Source organism: Eubalaena glacialis, chromosome 3 (genome assembly GCF_028564815.1).
Source record: "Eubalaena glacialis isolate mEubGla1 chromosome 3, mEubGla1.1.hap2.+ XY, whole genome shotgun sequence".
NCBI classification, from domain to species: Eukaryota; Metazoa; Chordata; class Mammalia; order Artiodactyla; family Balaenidae; genus Eubalaena; species Eubalaena glacialis.
Window position 1 is genome coordinate 106,488,119 of NC_083718.1, and position 12,630 is coordinate 106,500,748.

General features: G+C 38.5%; 1 protein-coding gene across 1 annotated transcript in view; it reads left to right on the plus strand.

Annotated features, from left to right (window-relative positions):
• Positions 1 to 11,055, plus strand: part of DBT (dihydrolipoamide branched chain transacylase E2) — a 43,527-nt gene extending 32,472 nt beyond the window's left edge. The window contains exons 8-11 of the mRNA XM_061186281.1: positions 3,625 to 3,702; positions 5,468 to 5,659; positions 5,798 to 5,869; positions 9,165 to 11,055. Coding sequence (XP_061042264.1) covers positions 3,625 to 3,702; positions 5,468 to 5,659; positions 5,798 to 5,869; positions 9,165 to 9,332 — 510 coding nt within the window. The 3' untranslated portion in view covers positions 9,333 to 11,055. The remainder of the gene's footprint in view (positions 1 to 3,624; positions 3,703 to 5,467; positions 5,660 to 5,797; positions 5,870 to 9,164) is intronic.
• Positions 11,056 to 12,630: the final 1,575 nt, after the last annotated feature.

The window sequence follows — 12,630 nt, forward strand, 5'->3', positions numbered from 1 at the left end:
ACTTATCTCTTTGAGCTAGGTGAGGATTGTCCTGCCATGTAGGTAAAGCCTTTAATTCTGAAAGGATCACTCCAGCAAAGTCCTGATTTGAAGAAAAGTGAGACTTGGTATTGATCTTTCACTTTTCAACAAACTTATATTGAGGCTTCTGGGAATCATTTCTAGTACTAGGCCTTGGTGCCAGTGTAAAAAAGAATAAGGCCATCAGCTGACCTTGAGCAGCTCACTAACCACCATTTAGAAAGCAGCCGCCATATGCCTGACCCCGTACCAAGTATGCTGTATACATTACCTCTTTTAATGATCAGAATAATGCTAACATGTAAATACTGCTATCCCCATTTTCCATTTAAGGAAATTGGCACTCAGAGAAGTTGAGAAACTTGTCAAGAATTTATATTTAACAAGTGGAGAAGCTAAGTTTTCGGTTCTGGTCCATTTTTCTCAAAAATGCATACTGTTGTCTCTAAATCCAGTGTGGCTTCCTACCAGCCCTTTCCATGGTTCTTTTCAATGGTTCCCCTTCAGAATTGCCTTCAGGATAGTTTCTAAATGCGTTAACGTGGCGTAAAAAAGTATTTCTATGCGTCTCTGCCGCCCACCTCTCCAGTCTTCTCTCTCACAGTCACTCCCTCCGCTATAGTCAGATTAAGCTACGCATAGTTACTAGAATACACAACTTGACCTGAAATGCCGCCTCCTCCCTTGATCAAATACATGTGCATCCTAAACACCAAATTTTGTTCCAGTGTAGAACAGAATACAGAAGCCGGTTCCTCCTACAGAAGCCAGTGGCTGTCACAGTTTGAGTTAAATGGCCTTTTGTTTCTCATTGCAGTTTATCTCAATGTATTGAAAGTGTTTATACTCAGTTGTCTCTTCACTGATGCTGAGTCTTGTAAGGTAGAAGCTGTTCTCCTATATGTCCATCTTTTTAACAACTACCCTAACAGGGAAAGAGATGGTCTATAAACATGAGATGTATTAGGTGCCAGTAAATGAGAGATCTGGACTATATTACAGCTATAGAGGGTCATCTTCAGAGACACAGCAATTGAAACACATGGATGAGATCACCCAAATTATGTGTGAAGGAGAAGAAAAGAAGGCTAAGGGTTTTACATCAGTGTTTAAGGGGTAGGTAGAAATTGAGTTGGCAAAGGCAATGGAAGAGTGTGAGCGGGGTCAGTGGTTTGACAATAGGAGAACCAGAAAAGAGTCACTTAATAGCCAAGTGTATCTATTGCTGTATAATAAACCACTCCCAAATTTCATGGTTTGAAACAATTACCATTTATTATTTCTCATGAATCTACAGGTGAGCAGGACCAGTCTGCTGATCTTAGCAGAGCTCACTTATATGTCTATAGACAGGTAGTAGATTGGCTAGGGGCCAGCTGGTGTAGGATGGCCTCAGTGAGGATGACTCTTTTCTCTTCTGGATGTCTCTCCTATCTGCCCAGTATGCTAGCCTGCACATGGTCTCAGTACTGGCGGGGGGTGAAGAGAGGAAGCAGAATGTTAGCACTTTCCCCAAGCTGTGCTGCACTGAGTTTGTTTTTAACTCATTGACCAAGGCAAGTCACATGACTAAGCTCAGAATCAGCTTGCAAGAGCACTGCCAAGGGACTTGCATACAGAGGCTTGTTAAAGATTGGGGCCTTTGATTCAGCCTCTCACACCAAGAGAGAAAAAGAAAGTTTTAAGAGGAAAGTAGATAATGGTTATATGCATTACAGAGATTAAATAGGATAAGGGATGGGAACAGGCTATTGGACTGGTAATGAAGAGGTCATGTGTGGCCTCAGCCAGAACTTACTGAATAAAGTATTGTTGAGGTAGAAGCTTGGTTGCAGTTAGTTGGGGAATGAAAGAAATTGAGGAAGAGGAGAAACCTGAAAAAATATGCAAACAGGCAGACAGGGCATAGGTACAGGTGACAGTTACGGTGGTTGGAGTAGATTGAAGAAAGGTTCCGTCTGCCCCCTCCCCTCCTGCACACCCTCAAGGAAGAATTGAGCAGATCTGTAGGCTGAGGGAAAGAGCTGGAAAATGGGAAGTTAAAAATGTGTGAATGGGAAACACTGTTAGAACAGTGCCTGAGCATGAGGGCGGACTGAAGATGCAGCCCCTGGTGGAGAAGTTCACCTGGAGGAGAAGAGAGTGCCACCCCTTGTTTCAGACTGGGTTCCTCTTACTGCTTCCTGTGACAAGTCTGTTTTGCAGCAAGGACAGTCCAGCTTTTTAATATGTTCAATTGATTTCATGATTGTTTTTCTTTATTGTTCCAGTCTGAATGAAATACCTGATCTTTATTTTGAAAATAAAAGTTAATATGCTTTGTTTTAAAATAACATTTTTTTTCCAGTCTATATAATTTTAGAACATTTGGAAAATACTAAAAAGTATTGTACAGGGGGAAAAAATGACCTCTTATCTGTGGACACACACCTTGTTTTTCCTTTTACAAAATTTGGATTATACTCAAAATACTATTTTTAATGTATAACACTTTAACCTTAGTTATGGATTTTTATATAAAGAAGATTAAAGTTATAGTGATCAAATCAAATGCTTAGTAAAACTTTCCTTAACTCTCTAGTTCAAGGATATGATTTCTTTTTTTCTGTCAAGACCGCTGACCCACAGACAAAAATAACACTTAACACAACGCACATAAAGAACTCTTAATTGGACAAGATGAAGGCAGTAGGAGAGGGAATTCTTTTTTAGGGACAATTTTAAGCATTTTTATTTTCCTTTATTTTTTGGGGGGGAGGGGGCTGTGCCACTTGCCACTGCTTATAGGATCTTAGTTCCTCAGCCAGGGATTGACCCGGATCCACAGCAGTGAAAGCGTGGAGTCCTAACCACTGGACTGCCAGGGAATTCCCTATTTTCCTACTTTTTAAACTGACTGTAAGGCATGACAACCAAATGCAGTGTGTGAACTTTGATTAGATCCTGGATGGACAGAGAAACAGCTATAAAGAATATTTTGGAGACAGGTAAATCTGAACATGGACAGAAGAGAAATGGTAGTAAGAGAAAAAAGGAAAAAGGAAAGGGAGAGATTAAGGCAGGAGAAGGCACAAATGCCATCAGTTCTGGGAAACGGGCTCTAAAGTAAATGTTTGCACCAGCTCTGCCCTTCGCTTGGCCAAGGACACCAGGTGGAACACTGGCCTCTCAAATCCTTATCACTTGTTCTTTCTACACAGGAAAATAGCTTACTGCCTTTTTGTGTTTTAATTCAAAGTGTTTCTTTGAACTACAGGTTTGCTTCTCACGGAAACCTTAAGACTCTACATGTAAGTGAGGAAAACATGTAGAATTTAGACCTTTTTTTGGTACTTTGGTCAGTCTGCATAGTTACTTTGAAAATCTCCTTGATGTTTACAAGCTCCCTGACTACTTTATCTTTCATTCTTAAATGATAAGGGTAACCTAGTTCCACATTGCTGGGAGGTAACATAGGGAGTAATATGCCTGGTACATGTAGACTTGCAATTAAACTCAGCTTAAATAAGAGTTCTTTCCTTCCATCCTTTACATCTTATTGCTTCAAATCCCCTATCCTTTCCAAGCTAAAAGTGCTAACGTTGTATTTCTCTCTCTAAACAGGCTGCTTCCTTGGGATTACTACAGTTTCCTATCCTTAATGCTTCTATGGATGAAAACTGCCAGAACATAACATATAAGGTTGGCTATGTGCTGTGATAAATAAAAGTGCAAATGTGCTTGTAGGTTAAAGAAGCTTCTATTATACCTCAAGTGGTGATCTTCTTCAAACTGGAAATTAAAGTATGGGGTAAAACATTAAACTGAAGATAAATCTGTTGCTATTGATGTTGGTTTTACTGGTTAATAATTAATGATACTATTCAGATATGCAGATTGCCATTTTTAACGCCTTTTGGTTTTCTGGTTACAATAATGGAAATATACAGCTGTGAGGCAATGGTTTACATTTCCCATCGTACATACCCTCTCCGCAAACAGAAGAGCTCTCTCAAAATGGAATTCCTGCAGTTTTTAAAACAAGAATAATTTAGGGACTTCCCTGGTGGTCCAGTGGTTAAGACTTCACGCTCCCAATGCAGGGGGCCAGGGTTCGATTCCTGGTCAGGGAACTAGATCCCTCATGCCGCAAGAAGATCCCGCACACAGCAACGAAGATCCCACGCGCCGCAACTAAGACCCGGCACAGCCAAATAAATAAATATTTTTTTAAAAAAAAATAAATAAATAAAATCACATGCTTGTGTATTGATACCCATTTAAAAAAATAAATAAAGGGATTTCCCTTGTGGTCCAGTGGTTAAGAATCCGCCTTCCAATGCAGGGGATGCGAGTTCGATCCCTGGTCGGAGAACTAAGATCCCACATGCCGCGGGGCAACTAAGCCCCGAGCGCTGTGGAGCCCGTGCACCACAATTAGAGAGTAGCCTGCGTGCTGCAACGAAAGATCCCACGTGCCGCAACTAAGGCCTGGTGCAGCCAAAAATAAATAAATAAATATTTTTTTAAATTTAAAAAATAAAATAAAACAAGAATCATTTAAATGAGCAAAGTACTGAAAGTTTGAATTCGTTGAGTGAACTCTTCTGTTTGGAGTGAAAGTTCATTAAGGATGAGAACTCTTTTGAGGATGCGGCCCTTACTTGTATTTCTTATTAGAAATATACACCAGGAAAAAAAAAAAAAAAAAGAAATATACACCAGGAAGTGAGCTTTACATTCTGGGGGGTTGGATCTAAAATCTTTCCATGTTATTAATACAATTTCCTCATTAAGTATATACTTGTTGCAAACAATTCAGACAAGAAAATAGTGATATTTACCTTCAGTCCCATAATCCTAAGATAACTCACTGTTTATGCTGAGATGTACATCTGTCTAGGAGTTTATTTTTACACAGTTAAAAAATATGGAATTATATATATTATATATATATAATATATATCTTTTTAAATTTAAAACGTTTTTCTTTTAACTATTTTCTTTTCTATTTAATATGTTTTAGACGTCATTACATGTCAATAAATATAGCTTTGTTATCATTTGTTTAACCAGTGACTTATTGATAAACATTTTGATCATTTGCACTTTCTCAATCTTACAATCTGACTCAACATCTCTGTTCATCTCTACATACTTTTGCATTTATCTCCTTAGCACACATTTTTGTAAATGTTGGTACGTACTGTTAAATGTTCTCCAGAAAGTATATACCAGCTTACACTTCCACTAACAATGGATGGAAATAATCTATTGCCCTATATTCTTACCAAAAAAAATTTATCTTTTTCAAAAAAATCTTTTAAAATTATTTCTTTTAAATCATCACCAATATGGTGAAAATAGTTTTCTATAGTTGAGTTCATAAGGCAGTGAAGGTTGAGACTTTCTTTTCTGTTAGCTTATGAAAAGGCTGCTGTATAATTGTTTGTTTGTTTATTTTTAGGCTTCTCATAACATTGGGATAGCAATGGATACAGAGCAGGGCTTGATTGTACCTAATGTAAAAAATATTCAGATCCGCTCCATATTTGAGATCGCCACTGAATTGAACCGCCTCCAGAAATTGGGCTCTGCAGGTCAGCTCAGCACTACTGACCTTACAGGAGGAACATTTACTCTTTCCAACATTGGATCAGTGAGTAATAGTAATGTTCAAGTTCATAAACCATAACTTAAGATTTGTGACCATATGCTCAGTTAAAAATATAAACTTTAATTTGCCATTTGTTCCTCAGAAGCTTAATTTTTCTACTCTATTTTGTTTGTTTTTTAGATTGGTGGTACCTATGCCAGACCAGTGATATTGCCACCCGAAGTGGCAATTGGGGCCGTGGGAACAATTAAGGTATGTTTGTTACATAGTTGAAAAAAGAATTTAAGCGAATTGGGGTAGGAAAAACAAAGAAGAGTAACTGTTTCTGAGGTTTTTCCCCTCACTTTGTAGGTTTGAGTATGGTATTGGGTTTAGTAAGCCAATTATTTCTTCCTAAGAACTAGGTCTACAACTCCGGTGGCTGCCTCTGTAGAGTAAATGCTTGTGATCTGAATTGTTTCTGTATGGATCAACCATTGTGGATTATGCCAGGCACAGGTGTGAGTCTTTATGAATAATCACAAATATAGCCAATCTGAGTCTATCAAAATGTCTTTATTTCAGAATACCAAAGAATAATAGTAAGCCAATCCAAATTATTATTTATAACGGGAAAACACCATTGAGAGCGTTTTTCTTAAACTTTGCTCTGTTCAAGAATCATTGGGAGTACAGTTAAAAATGCAGATTTCTTGGCCTTGGGGACAGAGCTTCCAAAATTTACATATTAAACAAGAACCCATGTGTCCATGTTATAGGAGACTGACTTAGAATAAGGGTTGCAGTGATTCTTAACCCTGGCTACACATTAGAATCATCTGGAGAGTGTGAAAAAAGTGCCCAAGCTCACCCCATACCAACTGCACCAGAATTTGGGGGGGGCTGGGGCCTGGGCATCCCTATTAACTCAGGGTTGAGAACCACCAGAGTTAAAGAAATAAGCTCATAGCTACCATTTCAATACCACCATTATTAAATGTCATTGTCACTACATTAACCTTGATTTTGATCTTCACGTTTTCAGAAGAACCTTGCTTCTTCTCTGTATTTATAATGCTTCCACATGGAACATCTCTGGGACTTGCTTTTCATGAGTTTATTACTTTCATGTTGGCATCCAAAATCTTCACAGATACTTTCCTTCAGCCTTTGATTTGCTTTCTAGCAGTTACTCTAGAAGTTACTCCCTCTTCTAGCTCTACTTTCCCTTCTGGCACACAGAAGAGACAGGGAGGAAAAATAAGAACACATAGCATGACACTGTTCTGTCCAAATCAGGAGTTTCTCTAAGGAATTAACTTCTCTATCACTCATCCGCCCCCAACAAGCATTCAGCATTTGATTCTCAAAGAATTCTGACTTTTTGCAGCTTACAAACAAACCATCATACCTATTTAACAAAGTTTTGTTTTCCCTTTTCCTGAAAGCAGTTTGTTTTCTTCTGAATTGTACATATAGGTATATAATTGTGGTAAACTATACATGACAAAGTTTACCATTTTAATCAAAGTGTATGGTTCAGCAGCAGTAGGTACAGTCACAGTGTTTGCAACAGTCACCACCGTCCATCTCCAGAACTTTTTTATCATCCCAAACTGAGACTCTGTGTGTACAATATATACCACATTTTGTTAATCTATTCATCTCTAATGAGTATTTGGGTTGTTTCCATTTTTTGGCTATTGTGAATAATGCTGCTATGAACGTTGGTGTACAATTATCTGTGTGAGATGCATTTTTTCAGAATCATCTTACTCATGGTTTTTTCAAGTTAGGAAGCATAGTTCTTCAAGTATAAATCTTCATAATGACTTAATGTAGTTAATCTTTGTTGGGTAGGGACAGTATTTCATTCCTTTCTCCCTTTGGGTCATCTCTCCTTTGCTATCTTTTGTTTTCACTGTAAATTTTAAACTGTCACTAAATAGTCTTAAGTCACTAAAACCTCCACATTCCTCAATTCTCAGTCCTTATCTTTCTTGACCTATTAGCTGCGCTTGAGTTGATCAATACCGCCTCTTTGGAAAACCTTCTTCGCTGCGACTTGCAGAAAACCTCGCTAGTCTGCTTCCCCCCTACCTAGTGCCTGTTCCCTCTGAGTCTCCTTTGCCTGTACCTCCTCGTCTCCCAATCTCTAAACATTGGAGTACGCCAGGGCTCAGTTCTGGCCCTTTTCTTTATCTGATCCAGTCTCACAGCTTTAAATACCATTTATATGCTGATAGCTCCCAAGTTTATATCTCCAGACCAGACTAGACCTCTCCTTTGAACTCCAAACTCTTATTTCCTACTTGGAAGTCTAATTAGGCATCTCCAGTTTCCTGCTCCTTCCCTCACCACCCCACCCTCTCACCTGCTCCTCCTGAAGTCTTCTCCTTTCAGTGACTGGCCATTCTGTTCAGAAACCTCCAATAGCTTCTCACCTCACTCTAAATCAAAGGCAAACTAGCTGCAGTGGCCTACCATGGCTCTACACTGGTGCCACTCAGTGTGACTGGGACCCACATCAGGCTGTGACTGTTGTATCCGGCCTATGAGGGGAGAACTACAGAAGGGGAGAGTAGGGCTTAGAAACCTTCATTGCCCTTTGACAGAGTGATTTTATGTCTACTGAACCTAACAATAAGAGGTGGATCTTAACATTTTGTATATCTTTTTATATCATTATAAAAAGATAATATATTTTTGGTACATATTCACTTTTGATATATTGTTTTTTTAAAAAAATAGCCTGCAATGAATTCGCTTTTTTTTAAATCTGTTTTTGGAAAAGTCAGAGACAGACTGGGAAGCATAACTCTTGTCTTAGCAACATGCCCCCCTGCAGCCTGCTCTTTCTGTGACCTCATCTCCCACCTCTCACCCCGGCCCCTCCACTGCAGCCTCCCTGCCAACTTTGCTGGTCCTCCAACACTCCAGCCATGCTTTCCCCCGTCTTTCTCCAGGTGTCCATATGGCTTGCTTCCTCACTGCCTTCAGTGAGGACACCTTCTTGGTGAGGCTTTCCCTGCCCACCTGTTAAAAAATAAAATGCAACCTCTCCCCTATTTCCACCTCCTGCATATAATCTCTATCTCCATTCCAAAGTGCTTTAGTTTTTCATTTGCACTTTTCACTATCTAACACACTATATATATTTTACTTATTTATCTTAATCGTCTGTCTCTCCCCATTAAAATGTTAGCTCCAAGAGGGCAAGGATTGTTATTTGTTTTGTTCATTGCTTTATCCCCAGAGTCTAGAAGAGTACCTGGTACATGGTAGATGCTCAATAAATAGCTGTTAAATAATTGAAATCTGAAATGAAGTTTACTATACATATGGAAATTTTACAGGTGACAGGAAATACCTTGGAGAAACTCTGAAAGCTTGAAGCACACGCTCACAAAGATGGGAAGAGTAGTAGTTAGCATTATCAAAAGTCATTTGGGATGCCCATTTCTTCTCTATTATAGGGAGGGAGATTTGCCTAATCTTTCACCATTGTTTTTACTAGAGCTTGCTTTGAGCAAGTGAAGGCTGACTCTGTCCTTTTCCTTATTTGTAGGCCCTTCCCCGATTTAACGAGAAAGGGGAAGTATATAAGGCCCAGATAATGAATGTGAGCTGGTCAGCTGATCACAGAATTATTGATGGTGCTACAATGTCACGCTTCTCCAATTTGTGGAAATCCTACTTAGAAAACCCAGCTTTTATGCTACTAGATCTGAAATGAAGATTGATAAGACATCCTTGAACTTTCTGAGCTTCGAAAGAAAATGCAGAGCCCAGCTGTGCAGCACACGTTCCTCATTGCAGTTTGTATTGTAAATGATTTGTAATGTATGATTACAGTTCTGAGACACAATATATATCACTATTCTGTTAGGGTTTTTACTGAAAAGGAATAATGGTATAATAGTTCTCCTGGGCTGTCACATTTTATAGGTCATAGTACAACTTCTTAATATAGTGCTGAGGTCTTTGTGTCAAGGGATTGAAACTGGCAGGGACAACAAAATGAATATTACTGAAAGACAGGCCGCCATATACAGTATTTGCCCTATTTTTTTCTTTCTTTTTTTTTATTTTAAACTAACTCTTTTTTTTTTATAAACTTTTTTTAATTTATTTTATTTATTATTTTTGGCTGCGTCGGGTCTTAATTGCGGCACGCGGGATATTCGTTGAGGCATACGGGATCTTTCCTTGCGGCACGGGATCTTCATTGTGGCGGGCGGGCTTCTCTCTAGTTGTGGCATGTGGGTTTTCTCTCTCTAGTTGTGGCGTGCGGGCCCCAGGGCGTGTGGGCTGTGTAGTTTGCGGCGCACGGGCTCTAGCTGAGGTATGCAAGCTCAGTAGTTGTGGCGCCCAGGCTTAGTTGCCCTGGGCATGTGGAATCTTAGTTCCCTGACCAGGGATCGAACCTACATCCCCTGCATTGTAAGGCAGATTCTTTACCACTAGACCACCAGTGAAGTCTCTAATTCTTAATGAAACTTTTCAATTATACTTAGTTGGGAAAAGGAATTTATATGCAAAAGTATTTTCTATTTCCCCACAAGAATGCAAATTATTGTATAAAATAAGTGCAATTGTATTTACCTTTTAAGATATCCTGGAGTGTGTTGCTCTGTAGAGATTATCATCTGTAAATGTCTTATTTGTATAAATTAATATCTTTTAAAAGGGAAAATTATAAGCTAATCTTAAAAATGCCCAATTATAGTTTTATAGCCAGTAAGGCCATTAAAAGTATTTGTTTAAAGTGAATATACTTTTAGAATTTGGTAATGGTTTAGTGTTTTATTGGGAAAAACTTCACCTTTACAACCTTGCTTCAATGTAAGGAAGGTACTTTAAATGTAGCAACCACTGACATTGTGTTACATTCAGAAGTCCATTGCCTTTTAACTTTTTTTTTTACTTTCTTGGTCTTCAGCTAAAAAAATAGGATAGATTAAGAAGTTAGGGTCTATTCTATTCTTCATATCCTGAGAAGGAATATGAATAAGGGGAGAGAGAAGACTAATGGGTAATTATGGACATTAAAATAAAATAATAAATTTTGCACAGAAATAAAGGTATCCTCATGATCATTTTGTTAGAGGCCCACTTGAATCAGAAATTCAGGTTGTTTCTAATATTGTCTAATTGAATACTGTATGTTCAAGTGAAGTTTTGTGACAGAAGAAGTTGTTTTAATGTCTACTTGATTTTTTTCAAAATGGAAATGATGTATAATTCAGAAAATAATGGATCTAATGAATGTTATTTTTAAAATTCAGATAATATGAAGAGTTGCAAAGAAAATAAAATCAACCATAATCCAACCACTATTAACATTTTGATCAAGGTATCTGTATACATAGCTATTCTTTTTATGAAAATAAGATTGTGCTGTATCTACTATTTTATAGTTTGATTTTATAAATTTAACATTATGAGTCAATAAACAGTTCCACATTATGATACTTTTAAATGGCTGCATAATATTCTATTGTTTGCATTTATTACACATCTAAATGTTAAACATCTACTGTATACTAAGTGTGATGCTAAGCAGTGGGTACACAATGCCCATCCTCATGGTTCCTGCCTTCATTGGGCTTACAGTCTAGAGAGGGAGACAGATATTTAATAATCATAAAAATAAGAATATAATTAACTCCTAAGTAGGAGAAAACAGGGTGCTATGAGAGCATCTAATAGAAGTTACTGATCCTGTCTGGGAAGATCAGGAGAGGAGGTACCATAATTTAACCAATTCCCTGTTGATGGCATTTACAGAATTTTAAGTGAAGAATGACATGATCAGTAAAAATTTCCCCTTCACTTAAGAAATGTGAAAACTAGGAGAACAAGAGCTTTGAATTAAGTATGTAATATATTCCCCTAAAAGTCCAACATCATTGGCTCAGAATAAACCCTTGAGCTATCTGTTCTATCCCAAATCCCTGCCATTACCACCTTCTCTTTTGCCTCATCCTTTGAGAATTCAGCAAAGGATTTGCTTTCCATTGTGTGTTGGACCTTTAAGATAAGAGGATCCACTGGGAGGGATGAGGGGGCCAGGAGCACAGCCCTAGTAGCAGTGCGGATCCACAGGGCTCCACACGTCATAGGGAGGGAATTGTTTAGAACAAGGCCTTAGCCGTATTCCTAAAGGTTGAAATTAAAGGGAAGAAGCCAGAAAATTCAAGTCCTTCACTAGTATGTCTGGAGGTTGGAAGGTACTATATGTCCATGGGGGAGAAGCCGAAGTTATTGGCCCCAAATTATTGTTGGGATCGCCCAACAAGAAAATCAAGGTTCCATTCATTATGTAGGGCATTCCTCTGATTTTGAAAAGGAGGCACAATTGGGAAGGAAGTTTGAAGGACAGAAGCCAGATTGGTATTAATTTCCATTTCAGAGATCAAAATGTACCAAATCTTGAAACATTCCAAGAAGTGGTTATGTAGGGAAAAGAGAGCCCACAGGCCTGTTTCCCATGGCTTTCCAAAGTGGGTCCCAAAGGTCACTTGATGGATTTCTTTGCCGACTTCTAAGTAAACTACAGTTTGAGAAAGATGATGGAACTCACTCAGCACTACCCTGCAGCCCCGAAGTACAAACCTTTCCTTGACGTCTTCAGACTTATTTAACATTTACCCTGTAATTGATTAATTAGTTCATTCTGCACATATTTATTACTGAATATATGTATTCAGTTCCAGGCCCTGGGATATACGCTGTGGATAAAGATGAAGAAGATAGATGAAGTTTCTGACCTCACAGTGAGAACTCTGGCTGGTGATTAAAGCCTTCACCAGAAGTGGGTCTGTGCCAGTAACATGGAGGAGAGCAGTGCTTCTAGAGTTGAGTTGTATCTCCAGTCAGTTCTTAATGGTGGTTTTGCTCCTTCCCTATAAACTGTCGTTTCTCACTGAGGTTAGATCATTGTGTCTCCTTTACACACTAGGCCTGCCTCATCAATCCTGCCTCACAAACCGTACACCTAATAATAAGATAGACTCTGTTCTTATGTCACA